Source organism: Rousettus aegyptiacus, unplaced genomic scaffold, assembly GCF_014176215.1.
Source record: "Rousettus aegyptiacus isolate mRouAeg1 unplaced genomic scaffold, mRouAeg1.p scaffold_m13_p_12, whole genome shotgun sequence".
NCBI classification, from domain to species: Eukaryota; Metazoa; Chordata; class Mammalia; order Chiroptera; family Pteropodidae; genus Rousettus; species Rousettus aegyptiacus.
This window is the reverse complement of record NW_023416287.1, coordinates 45,233,010-45,250,852: the sequence shown is the minus strand read 5'-3', so window position 1 is coordinate 45,250,852 and position 17,843 is coordinate 45,233,010. Positions and strand designations below refer to the sequence as shown.

The 17,843-nt window shown below is 42.4% G+C and overlaps 1 protein-coding gene across 12 annotated transcripts in view; it reads left to right on the top strand.

The window, feature by feature from the left end:
• Nucleotides 1-17,843, top strand: part of LDLRAD4 (low density lipoprotein receptor class A domain containing 4) — a 432,201-nt gene that overhangs the window by 150,197 nt on the left and 264,161 nt on the right. For 10 of the 12 annotated variants that reach the window (XM_016119839.2, XM_016119832.2, XM_016119838.2 and 7 more), the window contains one exon: nt 9,640-10,104. In XM_016119839.2, the coding sequence (XP_015975325.1) occupies nt 10,065-10,104 (40 nt within the window). In that variant the 5' untranslated portion in view covers nt 9,640-10,064. Of the gene's footprint in view, nt 1-4,534; nt 4,600-4,622; nt 7,866-9,639; nt 10,105-17,843 lie in introns of those variants that run through there. The other 2 variants (XM_016119834.2, XM_016119830.2) reach the window with 2 other exon arrangements.

Sequence of the window (17,843 nt, the reverse complement as noted above, 5' to 3'; positions counted from 1 at the left end):
CAGGCCACTGGACCAGCATGCCAGCAGTGTCTGTATCTCTAGCTGACAGGGACAGAGATTTGCAGGCAGTCTAGCTACACAGCCTCCATTCCCTTCTCTTCCAGTTCCCATGGAAACAGATTGCAGGGAAACTGGGCATGGTGCTATCTTTACCCTGTTTTTGGCCATTTGAGGTCTGTTTCCATGGGAACCAGAAGGGAAAGTGATGGTAGTAGAGTAGCTAGACTGCTTTTAAATTTCAATGGCATCCTCACTTATAAAACCCTCTTTGCCCAAGTTTATCTCCAGGTCAGGAGCCTGTGTGGCTCTAATTGTGGCCGTGACTTATTGAGTGGGGAGGTGCGTGGAGAGGAAGAGAATTAGAGCTCTTAAAATATCCTTGCAAATGCCAATTATTTCCTTTTATTCCAGGAAGCCATTTTTAGGTGTTAATATAAGTTATTTAAATGTCATCTTTAGCTATTATTTCTTGTATGGTTTTATTGAATATAATAACATGTTTTTATTCAGAGGAAGGGAAGAAATAAGTCATTTCAATAGGAGTGATTTCTCTGACGTGGGGAATCCCTATAGTTAGTGGGTGTGTAGTAAATATTGACTGGCTCTGTGTGTTGGGGTGGGAACGAGGGCTTAGTGGAGTGAAAGTAGGGCCATGTTAGCTGGGGCAGGGTGGATGTCCTAGTTAGATGGGTATGTTTTGGCCTATGGTAAGGAAAAAGTGAAACATATCTGATATTGACCTCTTTAATTATTTGAAAATGAGAATATTAAATTCTAATCTAACAAGCCCTAGATTTTGACTCCTTGAATGTTTAATCTCAGACTGGAATCCAGTGAGTCTCATTGAGATACTCTATTTTTTCCTTTCCCTCCCCTACCCCTCTTGCTCCCATTTTTCTTACTGCCTGGTCAACCGACCACACCTTTCACACTTCTCACAAGGGTCTGACAGCAATGTCATCTGTGCCCTTCTTCCTTGCTCCCCACTACTGCCTTAATTGTTTATTGAGGGCCTGTTAGAGACTCTGGTGCCATGTACATGCCTTTCATGTATTTTCTCACTTCGTCATCATCGCTGCTTTACAGTTACATTAATGCTTCATTTGATGGATAAAGAGACAGAGGCTCAGAGAGGTTATGAAATCTGCCCGAGTATACTGGGTTGCTCTGCAGAATTGTCATTCTAAGTCCCCAAATTGCTCCATGGAGTGAACATCTGTCTCAGTGCCAAGGGGTATTCTAGAGTTCCTGACTACAACAGTTTGCCACCTAACGGGAGCCACTCTCAGCACCCATGCCCCTCCATCCTCTATACTATTTCTTCCAACCAGCCAGCCCAAATAAACAGGCAGCTCCTTGCTCTTTGTGTTTACATATGGGCATTGTCCTGTTTCAAATGTATTTATCAATATATTTACTTTTAAGTCAAAACGGACAAAATTTAGTTGCAATGATTGCATGCTTCCTCTTAGGATATTTTGAAGACACTAGCTAGAGAGAGTATTTTGGTGAAAAGCAGTGACAGCTTGCTTTCCTGTGAGGAACAAAATCAAATCTTCATTCTTACTGTTTGAGGGAACCAATTTATTTCACTGGACTTTGAGAAGGTGGGGAATGGGGAAATGTTACACATTGTGGCAAAGTCTTCTCCTGTCCTCCTGCCTTTCCTCCCCTCCAGCTCACCTGTACCTCCCTCCTGTCCTCCCAGGGCTGCTATCTGAAGAAGCTTGCTGAGGGCTCCACTGCAGAGCAGGGGTTAGAATGAGTCAGTTCCCACTTGTTGACTCCAGAGGGGAAAAGGAATAAATAAGGGCTAGATTTTGAGAGGAAATAAGGAAGAACAGAAAGAAAACACTATTTTAAATGCAGAGAAAGTCGCCTGTCAGGCTACCGAGGTCCATCCTTAGATTATGAAAAGCCTCACAGATACTGTGTAGCTAACTTTGCCAAGTGATAGGAACATGGGCAGTGATTTCGAATTCCATATTTGGTGCTTAAAATTTCCTCTTGCTGCCAGAGCCCTGCAATTTTCTTTAATGGTATCCCAGGCATTCTCTTGTCCAGATTTGATGGTAGACATGTAAGATGGATTCACTCAGTGTCAAGGATACTACTGCTGATGCTTGGTTGCATATACTTTTTGGAATTAGATACTTTCTGTAGCTGCTGATAAGTGCTTCTAAAGCGGAGCAAACTCAGCAAACTCACAAACACATGGCCCCAGGTACTGCAAGAGACTGCTTCTGATCATACTGGGCTTCTGGAAAGGCCAGTTCTATATTACAGGAGGGCACATCTTCACCACTGCCTGGGCTGCTTTACAGTACCTGTCTGCGGTATTTTTCTCCCATGAATAAGACTCATTTGCTTTTACTGAGTAAGAGAACATGCATAGCTTTCGTTACCAAGGCAGCAGAAATTGGTCTAATGAACTCTTTCTGCTTAGCTGTAGGCCTCCAGAACACACAGGGACAGGGTTTGTGTCGTCCCATTAGTAAATACCAGGCGGCCTTTCCCCGGAATGCTCTGCCTCTTCGACAGCTGCTCTTTAGGACAGATGTACTTCCATGGCCCTGCCTCATCCTGCCTTCCAGGGAGATGTGAAACTCAATCAGTGTTTCCCTAATATATGTGGAGTCAGGCACTGTTTGTCAAATGGTTTGGTGTTCTGGGGCCTCTCACAGATGTGACGTTCATTTTTGTGTTTAACTGTACCACGAAGAGCTCGTTTGTCATACTCTCAGACCGGTTGCTGCCGGTGACATCAGCTCCGGGGGGGAGGGGGGGGGAATCTCAGACAGTACCATTTTGTGTTACATTTTTCAGACATCTGCCAAAATGTTCATCTCCTCTTTGAATTTCTGTGATCAGATTAAGTTCTTCCATAAATGCCAACTGACTGGGCTAAATGAGTTCTGTTTCCAGAATTTGATGTGTCTCAAATGATGGCTTTAGCTTTTATATGAGAATTTATGGTTTCTCTAAGGTAGTTATAGAATCTATGATCTTCCTGGGATGATGTGTGATACATTGCATATTGTTTCTTCTAGTTCTCTTAATTGAGAGAAACAGCATAATGGTTGAGTGTAAGTTTTAAGTTTTAAGAAGATATGGGATGGGTCTGCATCTCTGTCTGCTCTGAGGACAAAGGGAACCTCCTCAGTCCACAGGTAAACAGACACTTTCCTAAATTTTGTTGTAATGGGCACATTAACAGTAAGGAGTCTTTCACCCAGGACACAAATTGCTAAACAACCCTAGTGTGTGTGTGTGACCCACGGTTGCACCTGCATTAAATCAAGCAACTGTCTTTGCTGGACGCTGGTCAGAACCTCGCAGGCTCCAGGTATTGGGAGGTGCCTGTTAGGCACTCACTGTATGTCTCCTTTCTCTCTTCTGTCCCAGAGAACAAAGACTTTTCTTTGAAAATATCTAAGAAAAATATTATTGGAGTATTTCTGTCCATTGCTACCCACCTCAAACTGGATATAAAGTCATAAAAAACTGTAAAGTGGAAAGTTTTCTTTTTCCTAAAGGAATGTATTTTTTAGAAAATGGATATGAGCATACAAGACAAAATTATATATTGAAAATTTAGGCATTCTCTGCGTGTTTGATTAAAGAGGCAAATATAGAGCTGGTCTGGAACTTCGTAAACAGAGGGCATAAAGGAAATTCCTTTGCTAATGTAAGCAATGAAATTAGGCAGATTGTTCATTTCTATAAGGAGCATCGGCTGTTTAATTGTAGATCAATTTTTATTAGATTTTAAAGTACTGGTGGTTCTGTTCTAACACCTCCTATTGTGTAGTGGAACACTGAATTTATTAAGCCATAGGGAAGGGTTGGTAGGATGTCCTGTCTATATGGTTTCATTGTTGGGGCCTTGTGAAAGCTCAAGAAAAGCACATAAAGGTCTTAAAAAGTCAGCATTTTACAAGGGGAACAAACCAAACAGGGAAAAGGACAGAAGAAATGCAGACTCTGCATGATTATTTTCTGGTGAGGGAATACAAAACCTTGGTTAAATTTACTTATTATATGTACTGCTGTTTTTTAAATTTATTATTTTCAATATGAAAATATGAACAAATTGAATATTAATAGGCTTTTTTTTTCCTTTTAAAGGCATGTTTCTTTTTTGTCATTATTTTCTATTCTACCATGTTTCATATTAAATACCTCACCCACACATTTTCTCTAATTTTGTATCTTTTGCCTATTTCTGCTATTAATTTTAGCTGACAAAAGATAATTTTGAGCTTAGATTTTTATCTATCAAAAAATAATAAAACAGGACAAATCAACTGAGGAGCTAGGAGGTCAAATGACACGTTGTATCCAATTAGGTCAGATAAGAACCGAAATTACGTTCTCAAATACATAATTTATCAGTCATCTGCTGATGTGAGTTGTAATCATTGTAGCCACTATTATTTCCTTAGTATTTATTAGGAAATAAACGTTGTGTATGTTTTCTTATTAAATGAACCACAATTCTATGAATTAGGTGCCCTCATTGCTTCCATTTTAGGAATGAGGAGACTGAGGCTCAGAGGGATTAAGTCACTGCCAAAATCACACAGAACCTAGAATAAGGTAAGCCCAAGGTAGTCTGACTCAGAACCTGGCCTTTCATCCTCTGGCCTATTTGTGTGTAAAGCTTTCTTTGGAGCATGTTTTAAATGATGGTGGTGTTGGCACTCCCTGCGCTCCAGACTCCCAGCTGGCACTTCCCACATGGAGTGCCCTCCAGGGTCTGAGTGCCCTGTGGCCAGCAGCCTCCTTGTGTACTGTGCTCTTGGTGTTTTGCAGCAGATGCAGGACAGAGGTAATAGAATGACAAGGAAGTGACTCAGATGAAGCTCAGATGCAATTCAGTGCAGTATAACCAGCATTTATTGGGGACTGGCTGCATCCTATCCCCCATCATGAATGCCGAGGATACAGGGATTAATGAGAAAGGCTTTCCAGTTAGGAAACACCTCCATAGACAGAGATGAGAATGTAGGCACCTTGGGACAGGAGCTCGGTATGTTTTCTAAGTGTTGCCTCCTAAAATAATGCCTGCCTAGAGTAGTGATGCCACAAATAGTTGTCGAAATACTGCATGCAAAGGTGCAGCTGGTGGGACGCTCTGAATGCCGAGAGCAGAGAAAGTCCTGGGCAAGGCTCAGGTGTCTGACAGGAGCCTGCATGAGCAGAGATAGGAAGTGAATTGGCGTGGGGAGCTATGAGTGCAGGTATTGGCAGAGCAGGCATTTGATGAGTGACAAGGGCATTGGAGGGTGCGTGTGAGGACAAAAATTGTTTTGTACAAATAGCTCGTCAGTCCTTGTTCTCTTCTACTCTCACCAAATAATAAGATTACAGCTCCCCTTCCCTTTTTGCTTACATTTGTTAGCTCCCTACATGACCCCCTTTTTCTTTGTCTTTCCTACTTATTAGAAGCTGATTTTATCTGAGGAAAACTGATGTGGGAGAGAAGGCTAGGTTGGAGCATCTCAGAGTCCAACTTCTGGCATGGCCAGCCTGTGCCCCTCATACTAGGCTGGGAGGGGTAACCATTTTTCACCAAGCTGTTCTCTGCTCAGCTGGCATCCACAGTCTTGGTGGCCATGACAGGCTCAGACTAGGTCAGGTGCCCTCCAATGCATGTTAACTTGAGGACTGTGTGACCCTGTGCCAAACCCCTGACTTTCCCTCGCCTTTTCTTTTGGGCATGTTGGTGCTGTGGGCATGGTCCGATTTGGGCCTGGGAAAGTGGAAATAGTCTCAGTATTTCCTGATCCCCATTGGCAGTCGTTCAGATGTACTGTGCCCCTTTCTTAGCTTCTTCCTTTGGCCAGTTTGTGTGTATGGGAGAACTTGGAGCTTAGGCTTAGACTGATACCTGGTTCTGGTCCCAGTTCTGCCTTTTTTTTACTACAGTCACCTTCAGCATGTTCTTTCTCCTCCCTGAGCCTCATTCTCCTCTTCCATCAAATGTAAGGGAGGGATAGATAACCCTTGTGACTCCTTTCCTTCCAGATAGTTTTAAGAGATGGTTATAGACTTACTAATTCTTATTATTACTTAATTATTTTGGGGGAAGACTTTCTCCAACTTGGTTTGAGTAGACCCTCAGACTATAGATCCTTCGGGATTTATCTACAGTCATATTTGCCAAAGTAACATTTTAAAGGATATTCTGATGTAATTTCTACTTCTTCCTGTTTGTAGTTTGTATGTCTGTTTGAAACAAGTGTTTTAGATTTTATACTTGCTTCTGAAATGGTGACCTAAGCAACTGGAATCCATCAAGCTACCCAGGACTAGGATGGCTTTGAGATTGCGTTTTTAAAGCTACAGATTGTTTTACACCCTGAATCACAGAAGTTAAAAGGAATCTGAAGAATCTGTAACGCCGCAACTCAACCTCCTCTGGTTCCAGGCAGCCTGTTTGTCTAAATTGTTCTCCTACTTGTATTTATGAGCAGATTTTCTGTGTGTTTTTGCTGTGTCCTATTCATGCACATTTGTCCTGTCTCCCTTGACCAGAGACTTGGCCATAGGAGCATACTCAGATTAAAAAGGACCTTGAATTCATCTCCTCACTTTACAAATGAGGAAACGGGAGCCAACAGACAGAAGGACTTGTCCAACTTCTATAAGGGAAGCCAGAACCAGGGGAGGTGCACCCTGCCAATAATGCTTTCTGCCTCACTGCTGACATGCAGGCAGGGGATGTGTTTTTTCTAAGGCCCTCCCATTTTGCTGTTAGGAAATCTTGAGACTGACTGGCACTTGCCAAGGTCTAAACTGTCTGTTCATTAGGTAGAGGAACTCATGTGGAGAAGTATAACATCTCTTTAACAGGTGACACCTGATTCAAGTTCTGGTCAGAAATAGATCCTCAGATTTCCCCCCCCCCCCCACTTTTTCTTATATCTGTCTCACTAAAAGTCCATTGCCACTTTGAGCTTAAATGAACCAGCCCATCGTTGAGATTTTTTTGGTAAGCAGTGCAGTACAATTCTTAATGTATTCATTTTTATGTTTTGTATTTTACAACAGGGCCACAATTTGTCAAGGTTAGAACTATCTCTTCATCTCTCAATGTTCCTTTCTCCCTGGGACTTCTCTGGTGGTTACAGCAGTAACACAAGCACAGGGCCTCAGCTCCCAGAGTCTCTATGGCCTGGAGCCCTTCAGGCTGCTCAGTCTAGCTGTCACCTAGGTAACCGACACTTGGCCAGTGAAGCAGTCTGTCCACAGTGAGAGGAAATAAAAAATGAAACTGCAGTGTTTATTCTTTATGCACTACAAGTTTTTTGAACGTTACTAGATTTTGAAAACCAGTTGTTTCCCCTCTCTTTTGGGTCTTGGCCTCTGTGCCCAGTGTGTGACCCTAATGTTTCCTGAATTGCATATGTCTGTTTTTGCAGTGTACCTTTGTGAAACCTCTGATCTGTTGAATGCAGTTAAGTTTTCATTCCCCAATGATTCCTAGGAGAATTACATTTCATCAAAGTTTTTATGAACAAATGGCAAAGCAAATATATTCCACAACTTCTTTGGTTAGGTTTTGTGGGTGTTCGCATTTAAAAAAAAAAATGCTTCTTCCTGTGGGGGTGTTTTTCCGTTTGGTGAGCTCTATTTCCTTAGTAACTGTTGCTCTGTTATGGGAGGGACTTAATGACATTTTTCAAGTGCAATATTGAATTAATTTATTTCCTGGTTAGTCTTGCCCATCTTCCTAGTATAAATAGGACACATGCACGTGCGTGTGCATGTGTGTAGATGACAGGATAATAGTAGCATGCTTGCTGTAGAAGGGGCTCTTAATGTGTGACCCAGGATTACTCTGTGACCTTGCATCCTGGGTAAGTTGCCTCTTTCTTTATGCTTCCTCTCTTTTCTCCCCTCAATTTTCCTGATACGTGTATTACCGGGCTTAAAGCATTTTGGTTTAGGGAACCACCTACCTACTGCCTGAAATTCAGAATCAGCATGGGAAGAACAGTGGTTGTAGGGGCAAGAGACCTAGACATTAGTTCTGACTCTCCTGCATACTAGTTTTGGGCCTAAGCTGTTTAACTTCTGTGGGGTTAGAGTTTTCTCTCTGTGCTTGAAGGGATTTAGACCAATGACCTCTGCAGGCAAGTATGGGATAGGACGTTCTGTGAAGTGTAAGTGCAGTAGGAATCACCGCTTATAATCACTGTCTCATCTTGACTAGTAGGTTGGTAGGAACAGCCCTTGCCAGTTCAAGGGCTTAGAGTCAGAGCTATAGAACAGCCTTTCAGTCTGGAAAATGCCGCTTGCCAGTCCACGGCTTGGGGTAGGTTTGTTCTGTAGGTATTTGCTGAGCCCCTTCTGTAAGTACCCCACTGAACACCAACAACTGTCATCCGCTTATGCATTTATTCAAGAAACATGTTGACTGAGCGCCTACCAGACGCAAAGCAGTATCTTACTTGCTGAGGGGAAATGGAGAATCAGCCAGTCTCTGTCTTTGTCCTAAAGTCTAGTGGGAGAAATGAGCACTAAGCGATCATGGCCCCTGAATGCAGACACAATTATGGCAAGTGCTGGAACCTGGTAACCAGGCTCCTAATTTAGCCTGGGGGATAATGGAGGAGGCATCGCTGAGGAGGGTTGTTTGAGCTGAGACTAGAAGGTGAGCAGCAAACCATGAGAAGGAGCCACATGAGAGTGGATGATAGGAGGGACAAGCAGGTGAGACATTGTTGGCTTCTCTGCCTTTTTGCTGATTCTTGGTTGGTTACTAAGTTGTTAAAGCGGACCTCTGTTCCCCGGCCTGTCAGGTCATCTGTCACTTTCTTACTGAGGATGGCTAGATTTCTGGCCCTGTTCCAGATGGTTGGGTCCCTCACTAAACAGAACAAAGACTTCGGTTTCTGGGGTCCTTCTACTTTTTTTCTTGTGTATTTCTATAAAGTATCTTATCTATGTTGTTAGTGGTTAGAAATAAAACATTTATGCCCTTATAGTTTCATTTTAACTTGAAAACTGCATATAAGGAGACTGATAGTATTTGTAGGAATATGCAAGTTATCCATTAATGAATTAACACAATTGTGTCCCTCCATGCTTTGCTGGAAATCACACAATCTTGTCCTAAAAATCCTGGCCAAGACCATGCCCAAGACCTCAAAATGAGCTTTTATACAACCTGTCGCCATACCTATGCTTTAGAAGAAGTAAAGTTAAGAATTGGTGAGTGTGATAATGACAGTAAAAGAAAACAAAAGTTTGTTGTTTATTGTATCTACTCACATGTGCCTCAGTTTTTCCCATAGCCATTTGAAATATGATAGCTTGGGAAATGGGCTTTTTCTTCAGGGTGTCTGCGAACTATTAGTAACCTGGGGAAGGACATTTGAACATTGTATGACCTTTGTAGCTGTTCTTAGAGTGGTCCGAAGCAGCGAGCGCTGAGCTGTCTTGTCTTGCTCTCCCTTCCTTTCACAGGCACCCAGGAAAAGTACTGTAGCTGCCCCTTTTTCCAAGTGCCCACCATGTGGTTGTAAGCATGGATCTGGGTGGATTTTCCTTTTTTGGCCTTTGGGGGTCTACTAAATTTAATATTCCTGCAGGTCATCAGGAAAGTGATCTCTTTGTTTTTAATTTCAGCAAGGGGAGAGGCGAAGCACAGAGAGCAGCACATCGGATCATACCAAGCTCCACTGGAGCAGCTGAGAGCTGTAGAGGACGATGGCTGCCGAGTGGCTGAGGAGGCCCTCACTCTAAGGTGGAAAAGCAGATCTCAGCAGGACACCTGCCTCTGCTCCTGGGCCGACCATGGCCTCCACTCTCTGGCTGGACGGCTGACGTGACTGTGTACCCCAAGTGTGCACGCTGCTGGACTGGGTGCTGTCCCAGGTACCGCCTGCTCTTGGGGAGCAGGGCAGTTGGGCATCAGATGCTACCAAAATCCAATTGGGCAGAGCAATGGACCCCGACAAGCTAAGATGGAAGTGACCTGAGGCTTTGCCCGGGTGGTTTCCTTTTGCTGGGACAGCTTAAGAGTTGGAGCACAGGCTTGTCTTGGGAGCAGTATGCAGGAAGCTGATTTTCAGGCCACACATGCTTTCACAGGTGAGAATCCTCCACACTTAAATGTCAACTTTATTTCAACTCTTAGTTCATAGGTAATAAAATACCACACAACTATATAAAATGAATGTTCATTTGCATTTATGAACTAACGTCCATACAGAGTCAGAAGACTCAGGCTGCCATGGTGACTGATTTTCACAAAATAATAGCATGTTTTCTTTCTCTCTAGCTGGAATTTGACATTCTGCTTTTGTTGAGTAATAGGGCACACACAATATCCTGCAAGTTGCTGTTCTCTAAAGGGAATCTGTCATTTACAGAGCAAGGTATAGGGGATGTGTTTTTCTTTACAGAACTGGGAAGACTCTTCAAGTGAATAAAGTTATTGCTAATGAGTAACCTCTCCTTCACTGTCTTTAGTTTTCTTTCTCAGATTTGTTCATGTGCAAGTGGTGGTGGGGTGGCAGCTCTGATGAACTGACCTTGCTGTGAGGATGCTTCCTCTATAAATAACCTCATGGAGAAGCTTGGTATCACTACTTGACATTGATATGCCCTCTGTCTTCCAGTCTTAACACTTTGCAGGGAACCACTTAGTCTGGCTGGTGCCCCAGAACCTTGGCCCGAGACACAGGGACTTTTGAGTTTAGATTCTTATTCTTTGTCTAATTTCCCTTAACACCCCAGGAAGCCACTTAATTCTTCTGGGCCTCTGGTTCCTCATTTATAAAATGAGAGCTGTGAAGTTAAAGAACCTCATGAAATCCAGGGAAAACATTTTTATATAAAAAGAGTTTTGTTGTTGTTGTTGTTTGTTTGTTTAAAGGAAAGATGGTAGAATAATCACAAGAAGTGAGCGTGTTCTCTGGTCCTGGAAGTCCTAATAGTTTATAGTTTTTCAAGTTTTATGGAGATAGTAGGTCAGGTTTTGGGAGTGCCTGGAGAGAAGCTGTGGTTTGGGCTTGGGAGCCATACAGACTTGGATTAAACTCTGCCTTCTCCACTAACTAGAGTTCTGCACCTGGACGGGCATTGAATTCCTTTTCCTTTCCCTTTGCTAATTCATAGATGGACATGGTCACATGCAGCTCTCATGGTGCTGCTCTGAAGAAAAATGAGACAGCATAAGGGAGATGCAGAACACAGATCTTGATGCTTGCAGACCTCAGCTGTGGAGCCAGGTTGGCTGGCCCAGCCTTGTTGCTCCTTGTGCTTAGACCTTTGAGCGAACTTCTTAGGCCACTGAGCATCTGCATCTGTAACATGGGAACCATGGGAGTGGCCGTGCTGGGAAAGGTCCTCCTCGGGTGGTCATGGCCCACTGGAAATGAGTGAAACAGCTATCAAAATGTAGATTCAGAAGAACCCATGAAGTGAGCTTTCTGAACTATCTTCAGACTTCCAGCCTGGCTGGCTCAAAACCATTCCCTTCTGTCCTCTCTTAATGGGTTCACTTCAGCTGTTTCAGTCACACGAGCTGCTCCTTCTTGGAACATCACCTTCCCTTCTAGGGAGAGGATGACATGCCAGGCTGTGACATGGAGCACCTCTGTGAAGTGGCCAGGTGCACCGCCCTTCACACTCTTTTTTCCCTCCCCCATTTTCCAGGAGACATCTGGAAGAAGAGGCATCTAGGAGGTGCATGGAAAGAAGCTCTTAGAAGCAGTTCTGAGAGAAACAGACAACAAGAAAAAAGAAGGAAGGGAGGATGGGACAAAAGGAGCCAGAGGAAGAGTGGCACACGGTTCAATATGTAGACTAGCTTAGAGGTGGGTTTCTGGGCACAGTCTCACTCTCCTGAGCCTGGCACTGGGCCGTTGTGGTTCATACTTGGTAGTTGTGTCCAGTCCTCGTCATGCATTGTGGTTCTCTGCAGCTCCTCTGCCTTGAGGGAAAGAAATCCTTTACCCCATCAGGATCCCAGGCCTGTCTGAGTCTGGGGCTTTGGGACAGTAAGCTCTGAATAATGGGAATCCCTAGGTTCTGCCTGGAGAATTCTCAGTAGTTAGGACAGTGCCTGGCACACTAATTAAAGCCCAAGTGAATGGCAGCTGTTATTATGACTATCACTACTCTGATTGTGGGCTGTGCACAGGGCCATGAGTCAGCTCCCCATATACTTGCTTTCAGCTACTTTCTTGAAGCTCTTCCTCAGACCATATTTTCTTTTTCTCCTTTAACTCATAGTTTTCCCAAGTGTTTCTTTACAACTGCAAATTGTATTAGCCTACTGAGATAATAATTATACTAGTAGTAAATTAATTTACTAGTAGTAAATTAATAATTATGACTAATATTTTAGAGAACTTACTGCATGGTTTACCTGTGTCATCATCTCTCAGTCTTTACAACAACTCCAATGCCACTGACAGTGTGCCAGTGTTGTGGTGTGGGGCAGGAGTTGGATAAAGCTAATGGCCTTCCCAGATCTTCTAGCACTGTGTGTGACCTCAGCTGTACATGGGGGTCAGTCACCTGGGGAGCCTTACTGCTGCCTGGTTCTCACCTGTAGAGATTGGGATTTAATTAGTCTCTACATCACCTAGCCCCGCTAAATCAAGACCTTCATCCTAATGAGATGCCCAGGAGCTCAGTGAACATGAAAGGCTGGGAAGTACTGAGAGCCAGCATTGTACTGATAGTGGTGTTTACAGGTTGGGAGAGTCAGTTCTTAAGAAAAGGAACTGACTTGTTCTATTCCTTCAATGGGGATGATTGATTTTACTAATCTGTTCATTCTTAAGGAAACTGTCTAGCGTTGGGAATAGACATATGTGGCCTTCTCTGGAGGTGGGTCCTGTGGACTTGGCTCATCATTTTTATTCTTTGCCTGTTCTTCTCATCTTCTTTGCCCATGTAGTTGGTAAAAGTTAGTTATGTTATAGGATGAAAGAACGGATCCTCTGGCTTTGCCCAAACAGCTGGGTAAAACTGTAGTCTTAGATGGAGGTGAGGCTGGTGCCTGCCCCCTTAATTGGTTTGTTGTTTGTATGTTTTTTGACTGTAGTCTTCTTATCCCAGGGCAACTAAGTTGCCAACATCTTAGTTTTGGGAATTGAAGATGCACTCATTTTGCTGATTCTCTATGCTAATGGAAAGGAGACTTTCTTAAGATGTCTTAAATGGTGAAGGGGTTAAGGCATTTTCCTGGGCTTTAAATCTTATTTCAGGGCAAGACAAAAGTTACACACTATACAGTTAACCATCCTTCTACCTAAGACAATTTGTCAGTATATATTTTATGTTTTAGTTCTTGTGGTTTTGGGGTGGGGCAGAGCTCGAGATTCTCATTTCTTAAAAGGGCTGCCACCTGGTTAGGAAGGAAGACTGGGAGACCTGAGTGAAGCTGTGTCTGCATGGTAAGCCCATTGCTTGTTCAGAGTGTGTGGAATTACTGTTATAGGCAGTGGGAGCTTAGAAGGCCCCATTCCCCATGACACTGAGGCCCACCTATGTAGCTTGAAGTCCCCTCTCACGTCTTGCTTCCTGTGTGAATGTAGGTATACCCACGTGGATACATATTGCAAATTCAACTTCCCAGTTATAATTTTCTTAGGCTAATCATTGCATAAAGGAATTTATACATTGTTTTGAATTTTCTCAAAGCATGTAATTTAATATGATTTTAATCATTTATATATTACATTGTAACAAAAAAACTTATTTTTTTTCTAAGTGATACCTTCTCATTTAAGAAAATTTGGAAAACCCAGAAAAGTCTAAAGAAGAAGAAAAATAATTACCCATACATAGTGTTGCCATATGAAGCTTTCCACGTTAACATTTTGGCTTGTATCCTTTCAATATTTTTCCTGTGTAAACTTCTTCTTACAGAACTGTGTTCATAATATACATTCAATTTTATAACCTGATCATTCCCTTTTAACATTATATTATGAGCATTCTTTATAAATATGATTTGAAATTGCTTCATAATATTCTTTTATGTATGTGCACTTGAATTTTATTGCAGTTTATGACAGCTTTTACCCTTTTAAATGCTTTGTTGAACACCCTTGTGCAAAAAACTCTTCTGTATTTTGGGTTATTTCTTTAGGATAAAATCCCAGAAGAAGAATTATAGGTCCAAAGATGTGAACTTTATTAAGGTTTATGGTTGAATTTCCTAAGGAATTGGTTAATCTTAGCTTCTGAAACTGAGCTCAGTTTCTTCCATTTGCGTTGTTCGCCATTGCAGTGGCCCATTGCTGTCATTTAGCTGTGAGATGGAGCCACCCTGCCTGCACTGTGAGGTGTCATGAGATTAATCCATATTTGTGGAACTCTTTGTAGCACACTGCTATGAAGGCTGCCTGAATCCTAGTTATGATGACAATGCTAACATTTCATTTTGGCAAAGGAAAACTCAAACATCCTAAATTTACTGTTTTTGTTCTTTTAGGCAATGATGTAGCTGGGTAGACTTCCGCAAGATAAGACTCTTGGACAGATAAGCCTCCGGTACCTCTGGACAGATAAAAATGAGACTCTAACCAGGATAGGTCAGTTAGCCCTTCCATTGAAATGTCCAACAAGTAACAGAAATTTTGTCTGAGGTTTACTGTATTTTCAGTGACTTGGTATGCACCCTGCTTGGCTTATCAATACGTATATCTTTAAAGAAGATGCTGGCTTGAGGTTCTGCCTTCTCCCCACACCCAATGCCACCCTTGCATAAAAGTTTTGCACAATTTTCTTAGGCTTTTTGAATCATTTTATTCAATATTAGAAAAAACATCTATCCTTCAATAACTAGGTAAATGAACCAAATTCCTATAGAATTTACAAGTCTTTCTTGAGAAAAGGATAATCAGATCTAGTTGTTAAATAAATTAAGGTTATTTTACTCATAAAGGAGAATGATGAGAATTGATTTAATAGTCTTCAGGTATATGAAAGAGAGCTATTTTATAGATTATGCTGACCAGGTTTCCTTAGCCACTAATGACCAAAAAAGATCACTTAAATTGAGTTGTTGAGATCACTTAAATTGAGATCACTTAAATTGAGATCACTTAAATTGAGTTGCCTGCTCTTCTCCTATGGAATTCTGCTAGAATGCTACATGGGGTGTACATGCCCTACTTAGAGGTGGGGCTGGAGCTGCACTGTTCCCAGGATTCTGAACAGCCCCAAAGGATTCCAAGCCACCCCCTTGCCACCACCCAGACCTTCAGCTTATTACTGCTTCTTTCAAAGTCATGCCCACATGATGATCCATGGGTGACCTTAGCCCACATTTTCAAGGCTGCCTGGAGGATGCTTGTTTTAGGAGATAGAGCTGTTTCTTAATAAAAGGTGTGAGGGTAGATTTATGGAAAAATTCTGGATGAAGAAACTTAAGTTGTTTTTTTTTGTTTTTGTTTTTTACTGTGAAACTTTTCAGAGTTTGTATGAGACTGTACACTATGAAGGTCCCGAGTCGGCAGATGGTTGACAGCATTTTCCAAATGACAAGACCCTGAAGTCTTTTTAGAAAGAAAAGCAGGGAGGCACAGCTGTCCATGGCACATGTGTCCAGTCTGTGATATTGACTTTCTTCTCTCTGCAATTGAGGAGTCCCTTTTCTGCCTGCACTGGAGCAACAGTCCTCTAATGGGGCTGCTTTTACTGAATTCGTGGTTACAGTGTTCTTGCCTGACATGTACAGTGCTGCAGCTGAAAAGAATGTAATGAGGCAGTCTGTCTTTCTGCCTCCATTTTCTCCCCTCTCTAGCCAATATTTCTTTAAATGCAGCCTTTAATTATGCCTTCTCTTTCCCCAAACTTTCTGTGCTTTATTCTTGCTTCTTAAAAAGAGTCTAGACTCCTCAGCCTGGAGTTCATAATTGATCCTTCTCCCTGGAGCTCACACTCTAGATGCAGATGAGCTACACTGTTAACTGGTGCAGAATAGATGTGTCATGTGCTGTCATGGGGCTGGGGGCACAGTCTAGAGAGACAGAAATTTTTCACAGACCCGCAGCCACTGTGCTTTTAGACATCTCGACACATGGCTTCCCCTTTTATTCATTTATATTCCATTGACATGGTTTCTTCCTCCACATTCAGCCACTCTACCTGCTTGTGCTCATAGACAGCCCTAGGGTGATGGTTTATTCGCTGGAGGCCTTGGGGGCAGTGACTCCATGCAGTCATTACAGGTCACCAATGTGTACCTCTTTGGGCCTAAGATGGAGTCACAGGTCTCCATCTACTTATTTCAGGACACTATGTTCAAGTACGAATACCTAGAAAAGGGATGCAGAAATAAACATGTTTTATCCCCTGGGTAGATATTTTATGATTCTATTATAAAAATTTAACCAACAAAAATGAATATGGTAACATGGACACTTTTTTCTTTCAGCCGACTTTGGTATTTTGGAATATATCCAGAACAGTGTAAGGAAAATTTTCCTTGGGTCCAGATGGAGGATGACAATGTGTGTTCCTACATACCTGCAGGCAGGTGTACAGGCTTGGGGTTCCTTTGTATGAGGAGTAAAATGAGAAACCATGCTAGTCTTATCATGTAAGCTTATTTTTCTTCTTTTTTTGATAAAATTTCAGAAAATTAAGCCCTTTTGGAACGATGCTTTCATTGATCTCAGAGATGATATTTCACAGAGCTGACATAAGGAATGAAGATTAATTGTCTGCTATGCCAGGTGTTTTCACATATGCAGTCTCCTTCAATCCTTGTGACAGCCCTGGGAGGTGTGCATATTATCCCAGGTTTATTGATAAGGGAACAACACAGGCCCAGGGAGGGCCTGCTTGAGGCCACCTTGATGAGCAGGCCACAGTGCCAGAGCTGAAACACAGGTCTGCGTGTGATGGAGCTGCATCCCGGTGTCTTCCACTCTGCTGTCTCAGCTTTCTCTGAGCATGTGGGAGAGCAGAGAGAAATAGGCTATTTCCCTCAGAATCCAGTGCAGGGCGAGAGGGCCATATGGAGAGAGAGACAGGAAGTTGAAGCTCCAAACTGAACTTGTATATTAAGCATTTGTCAGATAGTGACGTCTGTGTTCTAACTTGGAAGATACAGACTTTTACATGTCTGACTTTGAACATAGCTTCTCCAGTTTTTATGTTATTCTGCTTTTAGAATGCTTAGAAGTGAAAGCAAGAATTAACTGTGTTGGTGATGTTTGCTTAGCCATGTAAATGTACTTAAGGGCACAAAATGGCAAATTTTATATTATGTATATTTTATCACCATAAAAATGAAAAAAATTCTTTTAATAATTAAATAAAAAATTATTATAAAAAAAAGAACCAATACTGTTGACCTTATCATAAGACCCCAGATTTGAGCATGGGTCTTGGTAGAGAGAAGAGGGGACAGAAAGACATGTTGGAAAGTGTGTGTGAGGAATAGGGCCTCATTTGGCTTAAGGACAGGTTTGGATTAAGATGGGCTGCACCCACAGTTGGAGATGCTGGTCAACTGGTACTCCATTAATATTGGTTTGGTGCTCACTGGGAGGAGAGGCCAAGTTTGTGTAGGCGGCTGGTGTCCCACACTGCCTCCCCGCTGCTGGCTCTAAACACAAGGATCCCACTCAACAAAGCAGAGGCCCCGGAGGTAAGCAGCTCCTTTTCCTAGAAGGCAGTTTAACAACTATCTATTAATACTTGGGGCTCACTTCCTGTATGGAGCACTGATTGTAACGTTGTTTCCAACTTCATATGGTATGCTAATGCGCAGAGACATGATAAATGTGGTTTCCCCAAACTCTTAGTATTTGTAAAGATGTTTTGGTGCCCCAGTATTTGTTGGTGCTTGGTGTCAG